This window comes from Mangifera indica, chromosome 19 (assembly GCF_011075055.1).
Source record: "Mangifera indica cultivar Alphonso chromosome 19, CATAS_Mindica_2.1, whole genome shotgun sequence".
Classification (NCBI taxonomy): Eukaryota; Viridiplantae; Streptophyta; class Magnoliopsida; order Sapindales; family Anacardiaceae; genus Mangifera; species Mangifera indica.
Window position 1 is genome coordinate 6,106,635 of NC_058155.1, and position 23,219 is coordinate 6,129,853.

General features: G+C 32.6%; 2 protein-coding genes across 6 annotated transcripts; both read left to right on the forward strand.

The window, feature by feature from the left end:
• Positions 1–1,312: 1,312 nt before the first annotated feature.
• On the forward strand, positions 1,313–4,148 carry LOC123202866. Its single transcript, XM_044619017.1, has 2 exons — positions 1,313–1,802; positions 3,919–4,148. Exons 1-2 carry the CDS (start codon positions 1,313–1,315, stop codon positions 4,146–4,148), a joined length of 720 nt encoding a protein of 239 aa, XP_044474952.1.
• Positions 4,149–10,536: 6,388 nt separating this feature from the next.
• LOC123203512 lies at positions 10,537–22,499 on the forward strand. 5 transcript variants are annotated; one of them, XM_044619887.1, is made up of 15 exons: positions 10,539–10,951; positions 11,194–11,733; positions 11,828–12,746; positions 12,852–13,048; positions 13,143–13,467; positions 14,068–14,323; positions 14,414–14,630; positions 14,722–15,074; positions 15,171–15,707; positions 15,956–17,156; positions 17,633–17,986; positions 18,348–18,585; positions 19,160–21,741; positions 21,870–21,977; positions 22,105–22,498. In XM_044619887.1, the coding sequence occupies exons 1-15, from the start codon at positions 10,820–10,822 to the stop codon at positions 22,312–22,314; spliced, it is 8,169 nt and encodes a 2,722-aa protein (XP_044475822.1). In that variant the 5' UTR covers positions 10,539–10,819; the 3' UTR covers positions 22,315–22,498. The 5 variants fall into 5 exon arrangements, with proteins under 5 accessions (XP_044475823.1, XP_044475824.1, XP_044475820.1 ...); XM_044619885.1 differs by having other exon boundaries at positions 10,538–10,951; positions 11,828–13,048; XM_044619886.1 differs by having other exon boundaries at positions 10,540–10,951; positions 11,828–13,048; positions 22,108–22,497.
• Positions 22,500–23,219: the final 720 nt, after the last annotated feature.

A 23,219-nucleotide genomic window follows, 5' to 3' on the forward strand; every position in this document is an offset into this window, starting at 1 on the left:
CTAGTAGACCCTTGCATTATTCTGATCAAAATCACAATTTCAAACCACAAATCACACTATAAATTAACCAAAAAATATTTCTCTATCAACTAACGACGAATTTCAAGTATAAAAATGTGATATTTATAAGCAAAATTTGATAATTTAAATTGAAAAACAAAACATTATATCTCTGGAAAATCTTCTATTTTCTAGTCAAATTTAGAGTTTTGAACCAAAAACCACACCTTAAACTAATAAAAAACAATTTTCATCAACTAACAACCAATTCTAACTTCAAAATGTGGCATTCATAGCAAAAGTTAAAAAGTTAAATTAATGTGCAATACATCACCATCAATTTTAGAATAAACAATTAAATCACTTAGTAATAACCTTAGAACCCATTTTAAGCTCAATTTTGAATAGATATTGAGCGAATTTTAGTAATTAAAAAAAATAAAAAAACAACAACAACCATGGATTGTAGTTCCAATTTTGGTAGGAGAGATTTTTGTTAGTACAAAATTTTTTATCTAGGTCAACAATGGTCAAACCTCCTTTATAAATTGGGGCAATTTCGAAAAAGTACATTTTCTTAACTATAATAATATAATCTTTAAAGTGTTGGTTAAAATCCTATCAACCCCCATAGTTTACCCAAAATTATTGTCTTTGAAAGTCTAGTAATAATTATTGTAATAAAAAATATGGATCATATATACCTATAGAGTTATACTATGTGTACTCATTTTGAGTGTATAATTGTATACACACTTATATATGTCGTCATATGATTGTGTATTATTTTATCATTAATTTAAAATCATTCAATCATATGATGAGATATATAAATATACATATTTATATACTCAAAATAGGTGCATATAGTTTTATTAAAAGAACAAATTCAAAATGTTTGTTAAAATTTGGAAGCGTTATGGTATCTTGTAAGCATTTTGTGGCATGCATTTTAATTCATTACTTGTTTGTTTGTCTTATTTTAATATATAGTTATCAATAACAAATATTTTTCCATTAAAAATTTGCAAATTAAGGGAAATATTTTTAAAAAATTTCGTATGTTATTATTTTATAATGACTTTACATGGTAAGTCCAAAAAACCTTCTAAATACAACCCAAAACTTTATTTGCGGTTGCTTTTCTAGGATTCTGCATTAAAGAGTCAATACATCTCCTTTGTTATTATTTCATAATGACACTATATGACAGGTTCTCAAAACCTTTTAAACACAAGCCAAAACTTTGTTTACTTCTGTACTTTTTTTATCCATTTGCCCCTTTACGTGAAGCAGCAACTAGCAATTAACCATGCTTGCACCCAAAGTTTCAATGACTTTTCATCAGAATTCTCCTCCATTGATGATCATAACACAAGTAGTTTCCATTTCTTTCCTCTTACTTCTTCACTCTCCCTCTCCAGCTCTCGCCCTCCCGACATCAAGCACCCACAATCCATCTAGTTTAGTCGATAGCGTTTGCAAAGAAGCGAACGAAGAGGGCCATTTAAATTACAACGATTGTGTTGCCGCTCTTATGTTAGATCCTAAAGCCTTGTCTGCAAGGAACAAGAAATTGTTGGCGAAGATCGAGCTAAACTTGGCTCTATCTAATTCCACAAGCAGCCTAACATACATCGATGCAATGGCAAAGAAGGAAAAATCTTCACCAGCACTGAAATCGGCACTCGAGTACTGCGTTTCACAGTATAAAGATACTGTGCAGTGTTTTAAAATGGCTTTGATGGATTTGGATGTTGATCCTGAGGCTGCAAATTATGATGCGTTTGTTGCTAATGATGGTCAATATTACTGTGGAGAACAGCTGAATTCTAAAGGGTTTCAATCCCAAGTTGTGGATTCAATTAATACTAGAAATTATTATGTGATGCTGTATAGTCGCATTGGACAAATTATTACCAATAAGATGACCTGAATTCATTGATTTGTTTAATCTGTATTTGATGAATAATGAAATAATTTTCCTGGAAATTTTGGTCTAGTAATATAATGCCAAGAATCCTTTCCTTTTTAATGCCAATAACAATTATTTGCATATATGAGGTTGTTATAACCATTAGTCATTAAATTCAGGGTAATATTTTAAACGAGGAATCTTATATCAATAAGCGATAAGAAAATTTTCTTTTGTCTTTAAAATATTTTAACGATGAGAAATAGATATTTAATGATCAATTTTTTTTTGTTAAAGTTATAAATTTATTTATTTTTTATAAAAGCATAAATAATTGATCATTAAAATCATAAAAATAGCACTTATAATAACCGGATATTTATTCACTCTTTATTTTCTTTTTGCTAATATTAGTTTTTTTGATAGTGCTCGTAGTTTAATTTTAAAAATTGATAATTTTTTCTAACTTTGTTTTGAAAGTATAACTTTTTTTCCTATTAGGGTTTTTTCTTTTGCTCATTCAACCACCCCTTATCTTTTAAAAAATTACAGTCACATCCCTATAGCTACATTACCTCTTTCTGGTGACTATCTTTCCTGCACTATAAAAACAACTTGCAATAACAAGAGGGAAATAACAAGTGAATAAATATTTAGCTGTTATATGTACTTTTTTTTCAATTTTGACAATAAATTATTTATACTCTTATTAAAGCTAAATAAATTTATAATTTTAATAAGAGAAAAATGACTATTAAAAGTTTATTTCTTGTCGTTAACAATTGTTGTTAAATGATTATTCGTTTTAATGATAGTATAAATAATTAGTCCCTAAAATCATGAAAATAGAACTTATAATGATTAGATATGTATCTACCCGTTATTTTTCACTCACTAATGTAATTTTTTTTTTTTGTAGTGACTGGTTCATCAAGGAATTAAAAAGTATAAATAGGTGGGACATTTTCAGCAAATTTTTAGAGGTGTTGTTCTTGTTTAGGCAAACTTCAAAATGAATATAAAATTTTAAAATAAATATAATATTTAAAATTTTTATTAAATTTTAAAAAATTAGACCCAACCCGTCTCAAAAGGCTTGGCCCCCAAGGCTGGAGAGAGTCTAGTTTGTGCTGTGAGCTTGATCCTCCAAGTGGGTTGACCCAACCCGCCTAGGCATAGCCCAGTCCCTAGGCACAATGGGCCACCTGAGCCAGCATGACCCACTGTCATGGCCAATTGTAATTAACCCCATTGCCAATTTGAAACTCTTATGGTATATTGTAAGCATTATGTGACGTGCTATAATTCATCAATAATGTTATATGTATATACTTTTGATACATAAATAATATATCATTATGTAATTAAGTATTACTTTATATTTAATTTAAAATTATTCAATTATATAATGATTCATCACCTACATACAAAAAATACATACCTATAATTTTATTGATAATTCATTTATATTTGAAAGTTGTTTGTTTGTCTTCTTTTTAAAATATTGTTATCAATCATAAATTTGTATCCATTAAAAGAGAATCTAGATTAGGAGAAGTTATTTTGGTAATTAAATATTAGCAAATTATGGCAATTTTTTAAAATATATTTTCCTTTATTATTATTTTATATTGACATCACAAAGTAAGTTATCAAAACCTTCTAAATACAACCCAAATATCTATGTATTTCTATATGTATTCTTGGATTCTGCATTAAAGAGTCAAGACATCTAATTTTTATTTTTACGTAACGACATTATGTAGCCCTACATCCATTAGCCCTTTAACTCAAGCAACAACTAGCAATTGACCATGAATGCACCCAGAAATTCAATGACTTTTCATCAGAATTATCCTCTATTGATGATCATATCACAAATATTTTCCATTTCTTTCATCAGAATTATCCTCTATTGATGAACTCAAGCTACATCGATGTGATGGCAAAGAAGGAAAGATCTTCACCAAGACTGAAATTGGCACTTTAGTACTGCGTTTCAGAGTATGAATATACTGTGAATGCATTCAAAGCTTCTTTGGGCGACTTGGAAGTAGATCCTTTGTACGCAAATTATGATGCTCTAGTTGCTTATGATGGTGCATATAACTGTGCAGACAAGCTGAAATCTGAAGGGTTTCAATCTCAAGATGTGGATTCAATTAGGACTAGAAATAATTATGTGAAGATTTATAGCGACATTGGAGGTACTATTACCAATAAGATGATCTGAATTCATTGATTTGTTTAATCCGTATTTGATGAATAATGAACTTATTTTCTTGGAAAGTTTGGTTTGATTATGTAATGCCAAAAATCCTTTGCGGTTTGATTCTAAAAAGTACTGTTTTTGTACTGGAGGTTGCTACAATGATTATTCAATCATGGACTAAACACTTCATGGTTGAATGGTTGCATTATCAACGTCCCTTCTACAGGGAACAAATTTCCAAATTGTTTATTTGAATACAGAATGTGGATAATTTAATTTTATTAATTTGGTATATAAATGAATAATTCCATAATATATATATATATAAAGCCCTTCGTTACTCATGTTCGTCAACACATCATTTCATAGCCTTCACTTGATCTTATCTCCTAAAAAAAAGACAAAATAAAAAAATTTGAGTGATAAACACTCAATAAATAAGAACATAATATATACTACTCTAAATTTCTATTTTGCCAGTTAGACTTGATTCACACTAAACTGATCATTGAGAGTAAATTGTTTGCTATTTCTCACTTGCTAATACAAGTTTTTTTTAACATGGAAAAAAATAAGTATTTGTACTACAAACACATTATTTTAAACCTTAGAAGAACAAATTCCAAATGTTTATGAAAATTTGAAAGCATTCTAGAATTGTAATATTGAAGAAATTCTTGAATTCTTTGAATAGGTTCCTTAGTTCTTTGCCATTTTGCCCAAGAAACGTTTGTGAATTGTGATTAGACCCACTGTTGGCATCTAGTGAGTATTTTGTGGCATGTATTTTAATTCATACATATTTCAGAGTTGTTTGTTTGTCTTTTTTGCAATATATAAGAGATTTTTTTGATTTAAGCTGAGTTTATTGATAGTGGGTGGTGGAATTAGTTGTTAAAGTGTTTTTATCTAATGCGAAAATTTTGCAAATCTCCTTGTTACAACGTATCATAAACAAAGAAAGAATTGAAACAATTTTAATTTCGAAAATAACATTTTGTAATAATATTTCAATACAAAAGGAGATATGTAAGTACATGACTTTGACCAAAAAATGCTTAGTCCTGTTTATCCAAAAAATATTCAAAAGATCACATAAAAAATGTGTTATTATACGTATATTATGTAACAAAATATAACAATGTTTATACATGATACTAATATTTTAAAACTCAAATTAAACTGATCAGTTTGACTAAATCAGTGACAAATCAAACTTGGGACATGGCTAAAACTTTTTGTAGCCATCAAATTAAATTAACTTGAGGTTAATCGTGTGAATCGTATCAGATTGTGATTTAGTCGTTAAATCAAATTATCTAAGCATCATGTTGACATTAATATAGCTAAAACATATTTTAAAATATTAATTATATTATGTTGACATCATTGATGTATCTGGTTGGCCGATTCAATCAACTTACAGACCAATCCTTTACTTGGGTCAAAACTCAATTTAAGTCTAAAAACATTGTATGATACATCATTGGAGACATAAAATTTGAGATAAATAGTAATTTACTTTACATCTCAAGGTCATATTATTTATGGTTAGAAAAGACAACAAAGACTACACAAAATTTAGGTTTTGGATTCAATAATGGCCTTGACTAAAGGGGAAGCCCAATGCCTAATTAAGCATACAATTATTTTCCATTAAAATTTACCATAAAAGTTTAGTACGTGGTCAAATAAACATCAATAAATTAGTATAGATGGACATAACATTGTTATAAGGTTTTGTTTTGTAGACTTTACATTCACTATTTCATTTTCTCTTAACCTCAGTAAGATCAAAATTCATCTCTAAATTCTTGCAGATTTTGCCCTTTGTAATAATCAGTAACAAGCATGAATTCATTCAACAAGCTTATCTTGTTCATGATTCTGCTACTTCCATACATGATTATGTGTGATGCTGTTTTTTTCCATTGACCTAGCAGAACTGTAAGTGTCCTTATTGGTTTGGAAACTACTGGTGAGAGCATTATCGCAGATTGCAAACTCGTTTCTGGGGTGCGCCATCCATCGCTCATTCATAACATTATTGCTAAAGGTGAGACAATGAATTATCATTTTCGAGATGGGTTTTATCCACCAACTAAGTTGTATTGCAGTTTTCTATTTTCTAGTTAGAACCATAACGTCAAGATCTTCGACTTGAACATAGATGACTGCAGACAATGCAAATGGAATATTACTTCACAATATAATCTTGCTTGTATGATTCCAGTGGTTGGTAATTGTACTTGTCTTCCATGGTCCCAATAATGTCATGTAGTTTCTTTCTATTTACTAAATCCCCTTGTTCCGACAAGGTCGTATTAAATAAAATGCATATGTATCGTATTAAGCTTTGTATTTGTGCATTGTTTATCGTTTACCTTTTTATTTTTATTTTTAAAGAAAGTTTGATAAACTAAATAAAATGGTAATATTGCCCTTGTTTGACATAGTCTTGGTTTTAAGTTAACGGAGATAAATCATGCACGTTCTTTCTCTTAATTTATCGTATTATTATTTGCCTTATTAATCTCGTACATAATCTCTTATCCATTTTCTATAATCATTATGTTGATGCAACACATAATGTAAGATATATGTGTCTTAAAGTTTTTTACTGTACGTCAATTCTGTAATTTTCCCTAAAATAGGCATTTGAGTCTTTTCCTGATCAAGATATGTTTAACTTTTAAGCACATAAACTCAAGGTTATTTAGTCGACTGAATTCTATTTGACTATTCATCTGTTTTAACCTTAAGATAGAGAAAAGTTGTTATACACTTGAGTATTTTTCTATCTTAATACTTCTTTGTTGATTTTGTTGTATAGATCCAAGTGTCATTTGAACATACATTCATTGGGTTTCCAACATCTATGATGCATAAAATAAGTTTTAAATACAACATACCAAAACAACACATTTATCACAGAAACCATGTACATAACCAATCAAATTTGATCAAACTTCCCACGTCTATCTTATAACTCACTACAGACTTTAACCTTTTGACTTATATAATTGTTCATGATCAATTTAAATAGATAAAATCACCAAAAATACCACAACATTCAACATAATGGATTAACATAATACTTAATTCTTTATACCCATATGTGCATAAACATTCACATAAATCCATATACCCTTTTGTGTTTTTTGTAATTTTCTTTTTTTGGAAATTAACCATCTACTCTTTCTCAGTTTACCAAATCATGAAATATCATCCAAGGATCATATCAGCACACCAAACCATGAAATATCATCCAAGGATCATATCAGCACTACATTTTACAAAAATAGAAATAAAGTAATACTACTTACTTGGACTTTAATAACTAGACGATTCATTACCGATAAGCCTTCTCTTCCTTAGTTAGCTAATAGCCAAAAATCCTTTTCTGCTTGTCGAAAGAAGCACGTCAAATCTCTCTCTTCTTACTTAGCAAGAAAACTAGGTAAGAGGAACTTGAAGATTTATGGGATAACAATCTTAAAATTTTTATAAACTCTCATGAGATAACTGATTGCATAGGTGTGCATATTAAGCATGCATGGTCACGCGATAAATCAAATGAATGGACATGCATTATTCATGCGCAAACGTTCACCTACTTAACATTTCAAAATAAACATATATTCATACTCTTAAGTTATGTTTCAAATACATGTATCCAAAAATACATATAAAAAGACCATCTTGCCCTTGAGATATACCTAAGAGTGTTAATTGTAGCTTTCCCATGATCAATTCCATGATTACTTTGATATATGCCCAACATTCCTACTTCAAAAGTTATATTTGATCTTGTACAAGTCTATAGATACATTTAACCTCCAAAGGCATTAGGAATTGATTCCTTTTTTTTTTTATTTGATTCTAGTTCATTTTTTGGACATTGCCTGAGATTGAATTTATCACCTTTCTTTATGGAAACAACCACGGTTGAACGTTTACTCATTGAAAATTTCGTGAATTGTACTTATATATACTTTCTAAAGTAGACTTATAATTTCTAATGATATTTTTCTATATATTTCTATTTCGATAACATAAAAAGTTTGTCTCATATCTTTCATCTCAAAATTCTTTGAGAGAAAATCTTTTGTCTCATGTAGTATGCAAATCCATTTGTTTCAACAAGTCTTCAACCAAGAAAGACTTGAAACAAATTTTAATTTGAAAATAATATTTTATAATATATTTCATTGCATAAGAAAATATATAAATATAAGATTTTGAGCAAAATCTTATTTTATTATATTATAAATAACATGTCACCATATGTATATCATCTTTTAAACAAAATATAATAGCTCTCATAAGTGATACATCATTTGGGCATGAAAATTTGAGATGGATAGTATTACTCTTGTTTTTAATTATTTATATATAAAGGCCACAAATAGTTACACTTCATTTGATATATGAATTTTTCATATGCTTTTTAGGATGAGTAGTATTATTCAAAATATATTATAGATATTTAAAAAGATAACAAAGAATTCTAAACATTTGAAAATTTTGCCCAAATGTTAAAATTTATTAATGGTAAATTATTATGGCAAATGACTATGTCCCTCTCAAGGTTTAATGAAATAACAATTCCCACCATTTAAGTTTGAAAAAGCTATTTTCCACCCATTTGTCAAAATCATCCATTAATTTTAATTGTCAAAAAGGTATTGTATCATATTGTCCAAATATTATAATAGTATTAATATTAAAGTTGACAATTTTAATACAATTCATTAATCTAACTTGACATGATATGAAAAACATCATATTAGGGTTGAGTTTTTTTTTACACGAATGTGAATTCGGGTCAACTTGACAAAACTCAAAACAAAATAAAGTCATCTTAGGGTTTACACGAAAATAATCTGAATTAACTTGAACTAACCTGAATGCATAGGAAATGTTTACTGTAGTCCAAATCATCTCTAACATACATATATAAAAACTTTCGCATAATCCTTCAAAACACATGATTAACAAACTGAATCCTATCACCATCATATTTGCAATACATAACATTCATTAAGCAACAATAACAAACATCAATTTAATAATCCTTGATTCCCATCAAATCCTCTATCAACTAATGGCAACGAGTAAATTCTTTAGTCCACAACAATCACATATCCATATAAGGGGTTGAGAGAATCCTACTTACCTGATAATTCTACTACAAAAAAATAAATTTTCATGGGTTGATAATTTTGGCAAACTAGCCCACAAAAAAGTCCATAAAGGCATGACCCACCATGTTGGCCATGCCTTGAGCTTTCAAATTTCATGGGTTGAAACAACTCTCTAAGGTTTGCATTTCTTTGAACCTTGGCCTGACATGGCCCATGACACAATAAGTTGTGCCAATTTTGACATAGCCTCTTGATAGGTCTAATAATGCTCCCTGACATTGCAACCACCATACACTAGTACTTGTTACCACCATAACTTATGATGTATCACTAGCGTATTCAACTTTGATAGTACATCCATTACCCACATACTTGGTAGCCGCATATGGAAACTTGTGTGTAACACATTATACCACATTTATATCAACAATTGACTGTCACTGATATAAATATGGAAACAACTCTCTAAGGCATGTTGATAGAATCAAAATTTTTATAAACTTATGTATAACACATCATACCACTTTTAACCACCCCTAAACCTTCAATAATATATATATTAATAATAAACCAACACAACAACACAAAATCATCATAACTTTAGAGATAACACAATTGAAGTTCATATTCATATTCATATTTATATCAATGACAGTCATAAGATTAGATTTGTTAATTATTTTCATATAATTCCCTTCAAATATAAATATTTAATTAATAACCCCTATAAAATACTAGCAATCATGCTTCCTTTCACCCACCTTAGTAGGTATAATATCTCATTAAATTATAATGGAGATCATTAGGGTGACATTAAATGTTTTTTTTTTTTTTCTCAATAAAATAATTTGCACTAAGAATGGATATTAATTTATATGATAACTATGATTTTATTAGAAATAAATTTATGCTTAATCACTTAACATATCATTGGTAAACATATATTAATATTTAGTTTGAATGTACATTCTTGGGCTGCGAATAAATTTTCTTTGCTACTAAGAAAATTAGTGAGGACTGGGATCAACACAGACAAAATTACCCACGCGTTAAGTCTTTTCTCCTTTTTCTTTTTTAATAAATCAACACTTTTTCTCTTTATAAAAAGTCCCGTTTTTTATTTGACTTTTAAAAGAATGTGATCACATTTTAAACTCTTTTTCAAACCACAGAAGAAACTTAGATGTTGTCCGTACGGTGATTACAACTTGGTTGAGAAGGGGAGCGACGTCATGAAGAGGAGACTGAAGACTTTTCTTTTCTTCCTTGAGACACCAAACGGCCGAATGGGAATGGAATAAATGAGCGAATGACTTTTGGGCTCTTTAATATGCTTTTAAAAAGCATTTCAAGGTGTGATCTGATATGCCAAACAAAAGACAATGTTAAATGTGTTAGCAGCTTTTCAAGTGGAAGTACTATAGATTCCTTGTTTCTTCATTGCATTTGCATGGTGTTTTCTTCCTACTGAAGTAAGCTAGTTGCCTCTCATTAGTAAAGCTACTTCATTTGACTGTGTAATTCTCAGAAGAAGGATCAGTGGATATGATGATGGAAGGTGAAGGTAGTAGTAGCAGCAAGAAGAGAGGAGTTCAAAATCATAACGATGGCTTCATTAATATTCTCTTTTCTTGGTCTTTTGATGACATTTGTAATGAAAATCTTTTCAGTCATAAGGTTTGCTTTCTTTACCCTTCTTCATTTTCAGAAACTAATAAATTTTAATAAAGAAATATTTGTAGTTTGTTTCTTTTTTTTTTTTTTTTTTGGGCGACGGTTGATCTCATTCAGCAACAAGCTTTAGATGAGACTTCTCTTTACTTTCTAGTGCTTTCATCTTATGTTCAAGTTCATGCTGGCTGAAAATAGTTTAATTGATATTTTATTTCTGAATTGAGTAATTGTTTTATTCCTTTCAGGTGGAAAAAATTCCTGAATCATTTGAGTCTGTCACTCAGTATTTCGAATCATTTGTTTATCCTTTGTTGGAAGAAACACGAGCACAACTGTTTTCACCCATGGAGACCATTTCAAGCGCACCTTATGCTAAGGTGGATGATTTCAGGCCCCATGGACCTGAGTTACATGATGTTAAGATTGATTGCTGGAAGAACAGGTTCAGTAACAATGGTAAAGAGCCTTATAAAACTTTGCCGGGGGATATTTTAATTTTAGCAGATGCGAAGCCTGAAACTATTTCCGACTTGGAGAGGGTTGGTAGAATGTGGTCTTTTCTATCAGTCATGAAAATCGCAGGGGATGATGATGAAAATGATAACGATACCACTTCTACTTACTTTAAAGTGAAGGCTTCAAAAAGCATCCAGCAGTTTGATGGGGAGAAATCACTGTTTGTGATTTTCTTGGCAAATATTACTACTAACAGAAGAATATGGAAATCCTTGAACATGTCTCGAAATTTGAAGATTATCAATGAAGTTTTACGCAGGAATTCTGTGGTAAGTTTTCTGAAGATGATTTACTTATACTGTACTTATTCTTGCTGAAATACATTGTGTAGTTTTTGATTAAGATTTGCATGTTGAATGACAGTTGGAGGAAAGTTGCCAAGTCTGTTCTGAACTGAATAGGGGCATTTTATATGAGAGATTTGGTAGTGGTTTATCGTCAACATTGAATGATTCACAATTGAATGCAGTTCTTGCCTGTCTTGATGGAGTGCGTTGTGATCACAAGTCCTCTGTGCAACTTATATGGGGTCCCCCTGGAACAGGGAAAACTAGAGCTGTTAGTATACTTCTCTTTACGCTGTTGAAAACAAAATGCAGAACCCTTACTTGTGCCCCGACAAATGTTGCAATTACTGAAGTTGCTTCTCGTGTTCTGAAGCTGCTGAAAGAATCGATTAAAACTGACGACTATGGAAGTGAGACTCTGTTGCTTCCTCTTGGAGATATTCTCTTGTTTGGGAGTAAGGAGAGACTCAAAGTTGGTCAAGAAATAGAAGAAATATATCTGGATTATCGTGTTAAAAGGCTTTCAGAGTGTTTTGGTATGCTGACTGGCTGGAGGCATTGCTTCTCATCCATGATGGATTTACTTGAAGATTGTGTTTCTCAGTATCACATTTTCTTGGAGAATAAATTGATAAAGAAGAGAGAAAGCATTGACAAAAATGAAGTCAAAGAGAATTACAGGAATATGGAAATGGAAGGTGACAATGAGGAGTTTAATTCGTTTCTTGAATTTGTGAGAGATAGATTTAAACATACTGCCACTCCTCTTAGAAATTGTTTATATATCTTCTGCACTCATATACCCAAAAGTTTCATTTTGGAAAGTAATTTTCAAAATATGGTAGATCTTATCAGTTTACTTGATTCTTTCGAAACTTTGTTGTTTCAAAAAAATGTAGTTTCTGACGAGCTCCAAGAGCTCTTTTCACATTCAGTAGCTGAAGAGTTTTTTTCATCACCTGGGCATAGAAATTACTTGTTGCAGAAAAGGAGAGGTGAATGCCATACAGTTTTAAGAAATCTTCATGATTCCTTAAGTAAACTTGAGTTTCCAAGTGGTATGAACGAAGATTCATTAAAAGATTTCTGTTTTAAAACAGCTTCTGTAATATTTTGCACTGCCTCTAGTTCATTTAAGCTGCATTATGTGGACATGGAACCACTGAACATTCTGGTCATTGATGAAGCGGCACAACTAAGAGAAAGTGAGTCGACAATACCGCTGAAACTGTTCGGCATAAATCACACTATTCTCATTGGGGATGAGTGCCAATTGCCAGCAACGGTTAATAGCAAGGTATGGTTTATGTTATTTCAACAGTTCTGGGGACGTTTTTGTATTTGGCCTTTGCTTTACTTTTTAAGTTCCTTTGTTCGGCTTTTTTTTTCAGGTTTCTGATGAAGCTTCTTTCGGTAGAAGCTTATTTGAGAGGCTGAGCTCATTGGGTCACTCTAAACACCTGCTCAATACACAGTATCGGATGCACCCCTCAATTAGCTACTTCCCAAATTTATATTTTTATAAAAACCAGATTTGCGATTCTCCTAATGTTAAAAGAAAAAGCTACAAAAAAGTCTTTTTGCCAAGATCTCCAATATTCCGTCCATATTCTTTCATCAATATTCTCGAAGGGAGAGAAGAGTTTATTGGCCATAGCTGCAGAAATATGGTTGAGGTAGCTGTTGTGATGAAAATATTGCAGAACCTGTACAAAGGTATGTGTTGTTGGAGTCTTATGTTTATATTACCATTTAAGAAATAAATTAGTTTTTATTTTGTCATCTCTTAGCTTACTCTATAGCATATCGTTCATTTAAATTCTGATATTCCATTTTGAGAAACAAAACATTAGCTCCATATTGTCGGCATTTTGACTGATGACTGCAAGTGCCAGTGGCTTAACCTACCTTTCTATAGCAGGCACTTAATGTAACAAATTAGTAACTGGTAGAGCCATCTAATTTATAAATATCATCCTCTATAATTTTGCACTTAAGAAACTAGCCTTTTTGAGAATAATTTATACATTTACATGGCCTTTTATTTCAATTATGCAAAAGGAAATCTAAAAGTGCGGATTTCTTGTTAATATCTAATGCTATACACTGTCAAATTCTTTTCAATTTATTGCCTAATATCTCACACATGTACTAATTTGTATTATGCATCACTTGTTAAACATGATTGAAGAGAAAGAGTTAAATTAAAAAATGAAATCATTATATAAATGAAATGAATTGTTTCAACTTGACCAAATTCCAAAAATACTTCTATTGAATCTCCTTATTATATCCATGGTAATTCATAATATGCAGATTGGAATGACTCAAAACAGAAGCTGAGGATTGGCATAGTCTCACCTTACGGTGCTCAAGTACAAGCAATTCAAGAAAAACTTGGAGGCAAGTATGATAACTGTGATGACTTTACTGTAAAAGTGAAGTCAATTGATGGGTTTCAAGGTGGTGAGGAGGACATTATTATAATTTCGACTGTGAGATTCAACAGAAGTGGATCCATTGGATTCTTGTCCAAGCCACAGAGAATCAATGTTGCACTTACGAGGGCCAGGTATATATGTAAATATTGTGCATTGTGAATTGTGTTTGGTTCATTTTACTAACTATAGTGAATAACTACTGTCCCTTTGATACCCTCTAGGCACTGTTTATGGATTTTAGGGAATGAAAGAACCTTAACTCATGGTGAATCTGTTTGGGAAATCTTAATCCATGATGCTAAGGACCGCTGTTGTTTCTTTAATGCTGATGAAGATAAGGATATGGCCAAAGCTATATTAGAGGCCAAAAAAGAGCTTAATGAATTGGATGAATTGCTGAATGCTGACAGTATACTTTTCAGAAGTCAAAAGTGGAAGGTATATTGTTTCCTTAGCTATACTTGCTTTGCCAATCAATTTTTCCTACCATGGTTAGTGCTTATATTTGTCAGTGACGCTTATTCCTCAGGTTATTTTTAGTGATAACTTCTTGAAATCTTTTAAAAGAATGAAATCAGACCGCGACAAGAAGTCGGTTATCAACCTTCTAATGAAACTTTCAACTGGCTGGCGACCTAAGAGAAGGAACATAGATACTATTTGCAAAAGCTCTTTGCACATTATTAAGCAATTTAAAGTTGAAGGTCTATATACAATTTGCACTGTTGACATAGTGAAGGAATCAATGTACATCCAAGTTTTGAAAGTCTGGGATATATTGCCTTTGGAGGATGTTCCAAAATTGGTAAAACGTTTGGATGATATATTTGTCAGGTACACTGATGACTACATCAACCGTTGCAAAGAGAAATATATTGAAGGGTTTGTCTACTCTTTCCAATTCTGTTTCTATTACTGAAGGAAAAAATTTCATTCAGCTTCATTTATTTATTTATCTATTATTTTGCTTCTGACTAGGAATTTGGAAGTTCCCAAGACTTGGGCAGTCTCTTCAGAAATCATTCGAATCAGGAATCTTGCTGACATTAAGAGTGGAAGTGACTTAAGTGGAGCTCCTTTAGACAGTATGAGTTATGTAGAGAATTCAAATGTGGCTGAAAGTTTGCTTTTAATGAAATTCTACGCTTTATCATCAGGTATTGTGAGCCATTTGCTTTCTGACCGTGATGGTAGAGAATTGGATCTTCCATTTGAAGTAACGGATGAACAGTTGGAGATGATTCTTTATCCAAGAAGCACCTTTATACTTGGTAGGTCAGGTACAGGGAAAACTACTGTGTTGACCATGAAATTATTTCAGAAAGAAAAACTACATCACACGGCAACAGAAGGATTCTATGGAGATCATTATCATAAGCATTTGCATACTACTCAGGAAAATGATGTTGAGAAGGTTATTGGAGAGAAGAAACTAAATATCTTGCGCCAACTTTTCGTGACAGTCAGTCCTAAATTGTGTTTTGCTGTAAAGCAACACATTTCTCACTTGAAAAGGTTTGTGGGTTTTTATAAAGATAGCTCTTGCATTCTGTTTTTCTTATTTCATTTAATGTTAATTATCTTTTAGAACATTTGTTCTCTTCAATTTGATTGAAAACAACACCTATCATCGTGTTTTTATATTCATATTTTTCCGAGTCCATTTAAGAATGGGGTATAGACATTGAATCTTAATAGATATTTTGCATTTGCTACATGGATGACTGTTAATGGCTAAATGATGTTACTTGTTATGCATGCAGCTCTACCCTGGGAGAGAAGTTTATAGGAGAAGGCAGTTTACTAGACATGGATGATATTGATGATGGGGCACAATTCAAAGATATTCCAAATTCTTTTGTAGACGTTCCATCTAAGTCATACCCTCTTGTTTTAACGTATCATAAGTTCTTGATGATGCTAGATGGAACAATCGGCAATTCATATTTCGACAGATTCCATGACGTAAGGAAACACTCTGATGCTCTAAGTCAAAGGTTAAGATCAGTTTCCTTATATTCAATTATGAGGACAAAGGAAGTTACTTATGACAGGTTTAGTTTATTTTATTGGCCACATTTTAATGAAAAACTAACGAAGAAACTCGATTCTTCAAGGGTTTTCATTGAGATTATATCTTACATAAAAGGAGGCTTGCAATCCATGGAGATTAGTGATGGTAAACTGAGTCGAGAAGATTACGTCCTATTATCAGAGGGTAGAGTTTCCACTTTAAATAGACTGAAGAGGGAGATGATATATAAGATATTTCAAAACTATGAGAAAATGAAGATGGCGAATGGTGAATTTGATTTGGCTGATCTAGTAATTGATCTTCATCACCGACTTAAAAAGGGAAAATATCATGGAGATGAAATTCATTTTGTTTATGTTGATGAGGTGCAGGATCTTACAGTGAGTCAAATTGCTTTGTTCAAATATATATGCAAAAATGTGGAAGAGGGATTTGTTTTTTCTGGTGATACAGCACAAACAATTGCCAGGGGAGTTGACTTCAAATTTGAAGATATACGATCTTTGTTCTACAAGAGGTTTGTCATGGAATCAAGAAGCAATGAACATGATGGCAAAGAACAGAAAGGACAACTCTCAAAAATTCTTAATTTGAGCCAGAACTTCCGTACCCATGTAGGTATCCTGAAGCTAGCTCAGAGCATCATTGACCTCCTTTACTGTTTCTTTGATCGCTTTGTTGATGTTTTAAACCCTGAGACCAGTATGATATATGGGGAATCTCCAATTTTGCTTGAATCTGAGAATAATGAAAATGCAATCATAAAAATTTTTGGAAAGACTGGAAATGCTGCTGGTGCCATTGTTGGTTTTGGAGCGGATCAGGTAATATTGGTACGGGATGACAATGCTCGGAAGAATATTTCTGACTACGTCGGGAATCAAGCTCTTGTTTTGACAATAGTAGAGAGCAAAGGCCTTGAATTTAAGGTAATTCATTCTTCTTTAAAAGTCTTTGTTATTGTTGAAGTAATCAATGAAGAGTTTGCTTTTAATATATTGTTCTTCATGCTATTTGCTTAAGTGCTCTTCTAACCTATTTTGATCTTATCACTGAATTGGTCATTTATCATCTAATTAAAACTTTAAAACTTGTAGTTTCAGACTATTTCTCTTAACTGTCATTTTATTTCATCTTCAGCGTAGGCAATGTAAGATAGATATGCAGGTTGTATTATAAAATTTTGACTTCTGGGAACTATTCCTAGTGAAATGTACTATTGATCTTCTATCTATAGTTAAATACTTCTTCAAAATACATGAGGAGGGGATTTGATTACTAAACACTGCTGAATTGATTAGTCTTAAAAAAAATTTCTTCATTTATCCGGGTCTTTATTCTATTCATCAGTAATTTTTATGAATCCTAATTTTCTCTTTAATGATTTGAATATTTTCCTTCATAGGATGTACTTTTATACAACTTTTTTGGTTCGTCAAATCTTAAGAATCAATGGCGAGTGATTTATGAATATATGAAGGAACAAAATTTGCTTGACTCCACATCACCTAGTGCTTTCCCAAGCTTCAGTGAAGCTAAACACAACATCTTGTGTGCTGAACTGAAGCAACTGTATGTCGCCATCACTCGCACAAGACAAAGGTTATGGATCTGGGAGGATAACGAGGATGTCTCAAAACCTATGTTTGACTATTGGAAGAAGAAATTTCTTGTTCAAGTCAAACAGTTGGATGATTCATTTGTGCATGCAATGCAAGTTGTGAGCACCCCAGAGGAGTGGAAATTGAAGGGACTCAAGGTTTATTTTACTTTTCCAAGTTATTTTTATCATCACTATTATCTATTTCTGTTGGCGTATTTTTAATAGGGAAACCTTTGTATATTGTTCTGTCATATTTTGGGGCACATAACAATATTCTTTATTATTTTCATCTATCCAATTCTGGTACCCTTTGCCTAGCTGAGCCATTTGACCTTCATATCTAGAGTGTCTCATTACACTGTATAGGGAAAATTGCTGTCATCATTATTTTTATCGTTGTAGCCATTTGACATTCATATTCTGTTGTGGTAGGAGTGTACATGTTAGGAAGGTTGTACCTTCTCGGTGATGCTGATTGTTGTTTTTTCTTCTTTTGTCAATTATTTCTTATTTCCAGCTATTTCATGAATGTAATTATGAAAAGGCAACTTTTTGCTTCGAAAGAGCTAAAGATTTATACTGGGTGGAAAGGTGTAAAGCTACTGCCCTTAAAGCTGATGCTGACCGCATCCGCAGTTTAAACCCTGTGGAGGCTAATATCAAACTAAGGCAAGCTGCTATAAAATTTGAAGCTATAAACAATGCTGATTCAGCCGCCAAATGTTTTTATGAGTTGGGGGAGTATGAAAGAGCTGGTATGAATTTGATATTGATTATTTGATATGGAATATTTCTTGCTGCTTTTATGTGCTGCAATTTTATTGATATATTTCTTTACTTAATTATCATTACTGTGAAAACTTAAAAATTATCTTTTGTTTCTCCTATCTGATGATTTATTGTTGATATATTTTGTGACATCTGGATTTGATATATTAAGCATTCTTATTGTTGAGAATAGGTCATAGATTTCTTTTTGATGTTCCCCAGATGCAGTATGTGTTTATAAGAAGGTTTTGGTTTGATTCTACTGTAAAATTGTTGCAGTTTTATCACAAGGTTTATTGTGAAATGAGTATAGAAGCTTTCTTTATTGCTAGTTCCATCTTCTCAAAGATGAGCCTCCAAAAAGTGACTGGAGACCTATTTTCAGTTGAAGCGGAGTGCGACCTACTGCAATTATTTTCTTCCTTGCCAAATATTCTTTTCTCCAGGAACTTATTGCCCTTGTTATAGTAGTCAATGGTGAAAAGTGCTAGATATGATAATATTATTTCACTTTTAGGTTAGTAAATGTGACATTACGACTTAAATTTTTTGTTCCTGCAGGTAGGATTTATTTGGAGAAATGTGAGGAACCAGAGCTGGAAAGAGCTGGGGAATGTTTTTGTCTGGCTGGACGCCATGAGCTTGCTGCAAAGGTGTATGCCAAGGGCAATTTTTTAGCAGAATGCTTGACTGTTTGCTCCAAAGGAAAGCTTTTTGATGTTGGATTGCAATACATATATTACTGGAAACAACATGCCAGTAACGATGTTGATCTTGTCCAAAGAATCAAACAAATAAGCAACATTGAACAAGAATTTCTGGAGAGCTGTGCTTTTCATTATCATGAGCATAAAGATAGCAAGTCCATGATGAAATTTGTGAAAGCCTTCCAGTCATTGGATTTGAAACGTAACTTTTTGAAGTCATTGGATTGCTTTGCTGAACTTATACTTCTGGAAGAAGAATCAGGAAACTTCCTGGACGCTGCAAATATTGCAAAAACAAGAGGAGATATTCTCCGCGCAAGTGATTTGCTTCAGAAAGCTGGGAATTTCAAAGAAGCATCTATACTCATTCTTAATTATGTGTTTTCCAACTCTCTATGGTCATCTGGGAGCAAAGGCTGGCCTTTGAAGCAGTTTCGAGAGAAGGAGGAGCTTTTGGGAAAAGCCAAGTCATTGGCAAAGAAAGACTCGAACCAATTTTCTGAATTTGTTCAAACTGAAGCTGACATTATATCAAATGAGCAGTGCAACCTATTGTTGCTTGGTCAACAATTAAATGCTTCAAAGCGATGTCAGAGTTTAAGAGGCGAAATATTAACTGTTCGAAAGATTCTGGATTTCCATCTTCATTTAAGTACCTCCAAATATGGTTGGGAAGACGAATTGGTTTCTGATCTCATAGCATATTCAGAGGACATAATTCATAGGAACCAGGTTTCTGTTGAGACCCTTGTCTACTTCTGGAATTACTGGAAGAATATGATAGTGAAAATACTTGAGTACCTCAAAGATCTGCGAACACAAGATGTTAATGACTACAGAAGTTATGGAGACTTCTGTGTGAACTATCTTGGTATATGGAAGCAATATAGCAGTCGTGGTACCAAGTATCTTTTGCTGAACCCAAATGCACACTGGATTAGAGAGGTGGACAAAAGATGTGCTCAGAGCGAGAAGTTGGTTTTGATTGATGTCAGCAGGCTTGTCTCAGCTGCCCTGCATTATTGGAGTTCAGAGTTACTGTTTGTTGGTAAAAGGGTGTCAGAATATCTGGATACCTTCCATAAACAGTCATTTAAGAATTCATCATCCATGCTCTGCAAAGTAAGAATTTTTTCTTACATTTTTGAGGTTTCAAAATCTCTTTTGAACTCCAAATTTCTGCAACACAGGTATCATGATACTAATTCACTACAAAGTATTGCTGAACAATCAATGTGGCGTTTCTTTGACTTCATATTTCCTCTAGACTGGCGAGAATCGTTGAAAGGGGACTTGATTTATGTGAGAAGAACTGAGATTTGTAGGAGTATGATAAAAGAAGTTATTTTTCAAAATATTGGCTTGAAAGGGTGTCTATCTTATGGGCAAATTGGACGCACGGCAGTAATGATTCTGGGGTCTGGTAAGCCAAGCAAAGAGGTATTTGAGAATGTTGCAAAAAGTTGTAACGAAAATAAACCATGGAAGGAATTTTTGGAGAGCCTCAGTCTTTCTGGAACTGTTGGCCCAGGCAATAACATTGATCTTGTTCAGAAGTTCTATGCAGCACTGAAAGATATTTATGAAACCGAATGGAAGAAAGACTATATATCACCGTCCAATTTTCTGTATCTTCTCGAGCGCTTTCTGATTATTTTATCCAGCGTCCAGGGGTTCGTCTTAACCACACAGTCATGTTTTGTGGAATTGCTCATCTACCAGGAGGGGAACACCCCCTCTGTTTTTAAGATTGATGTGCAATTTTCCTTTGGAGATATACTTAAATTTGTAGTCGGCATTGTTTCACAGTTCCTTCACAGCCGGAATGACACAATGGAGTGGATCAAAAAGTCACATCCAAATCATGTGCATCACTACCATTCACTTGTAGTTTTGAGATTGGTTGTGATAGTGTGTTTGCTTCATATGAATTTTGGGAACTATGCAAATTTGCTCTTTGACTTGCTCAACAGGAACTATGACAAACTGCCTCCGGAATTTTGTAATTTACTTCGCAGAAGATGGAGGCATAATTCTCATAATGTAGATCTGATTGCCGAAGCATTCAAGAGGATCCAGAATCCTCTTGTGATTGTGAGTTGGGGGGAAAATTGTTCAAGATTTAAGTGTCGAGATGCAGTTTTTGTTGACATGACAGCTAACAAATATAAGGAGATATTACGTGTCATGTTTCCACAATCTGAAGGCCATTCTGGAACTAAACTGGAAGCTGCTAGTTTGCACAAGAATGTATCTCTGTTAGACTGTCGTGGGAAAGAAAAGGGTTCAATTCTTCCGACTTCAAAATCTTCCATCCTTCTAGATAAGGATTCAATTGCTCAGACCATAAATGAAGATATATCAGAAACAATAGAGGCATTGATAGAAAATGCAGATGATGAAAAGAGCATTTTGTTGAATGCCCCAGCAGTTGAGGTAATGCCATGTCTGTTTTCACATCAGTTGAATGCAGTACGAAGTAAAAAGACTAGATTTGGATTTTTTTTTTTCAAAAAACGATTTTACAGTTGGATTTTCACTTGAATAATAAGCTATTCTTGCAGCCGAATAGCAGTACTGAAGGCAAGGCAACAGAGGCGGGATCAGAAGCAAAATGTGATGAAAATGCAGATGATGAAAAGAGCATTTTGTTGAATGCCCCAACAGTTGAGGTAATGCTATGTCTTTTTTCACATCAGTTGAATGCAGTATGAAGTAAAAAGATTAGATTTAGATTTTTTTTTTCAAAAAACGATTTTACAGTTGGATTTTCACTTGAATAATAAGCTATTCTTGCAGCAGAATAGCAGTACTGAAGGCAAGGCAACAGAGGCGGGATCAGAAGGAAAATGTGATGAGGGAAACAACACTGACAGTAAGGAGGCATTGCAAGTTAATCGAGCCTCCGGTTCCCAGTCGCCAGAAAACACTCAGAAGACTGAAAAGAAGGGGAAGGGAAAGAAAAAGCCTAAGAAAAAGAACAAGGGAAATGGTAAGCGGAAAAACTAGCAACCAAAGCTAAGATTTCCCTTTTCTGAACTTGATTACCTCATACTACAAATGGCCAAGTTTGTCCGTCTTTCTAGTTATATAAGAACAAATTATTATTTTGTATTTTAAATATTTAATGATATTGAATGGTGTTTTGATGATAAAATTCAATCATGACAGAACTCTTTATAATAAAAAATTGGCCAATGGACTTATTCCCACCTAAAGTATCTTGTTTTCTTAAGTTTTCATCTCTTATCTTTAAAACTCTTAAGCATTCACCCATGGGTGGTTAAAATGAATAGTTTTAAAGGCAAAATCATCATTTCATCTATAATATTAAAAATAAACTAAAATTTAATTTCTTTTTCCCTCCCTAAACCTTAAAAGGTAAAAGTTTCCCCTTAACCTAAGTTTAAAAAATGACATTTCCCCCCTAAGGTTTAGTTTCCAGATATCCGATGTCATCGGTGATGATGAATATTTTCGGATGTCTTCTCTCCCTCCGACGGCCAAGCTTCTCCCGTTTGGAAGCTTGGACGACATTGATTGATGTTGGAAAAAACTCTCAGCTTCATTAGGAAGACAAAGTTGTTCGTCTTTCCTGACGACGACGAGATCTCTTGTCTCTCCCATTAGGTTTAAGACTGTCGGCCAGAGGGAGAGATGGCCAAGGAGCAACCGCTAGAGAAAGAGAAAGGAGATACCATTGGAGAAGTGTTGAAGTTTTAAAACTAACCCTAGAAGGGGAAATGTCATTTTTTAAAAATTAGCCTATAGGAGAAATTGTTAGTTTTTAGGGTTTAAAGGGAAAAGAAATAAAATTTTAAGAGGTTTGGGTTTCGTTAATTTTAACTATTCATGAGTGAGTAAATGAGATTTTTAAAATTAAATGATGGAAACTTGAGAAAAGATGATACTTT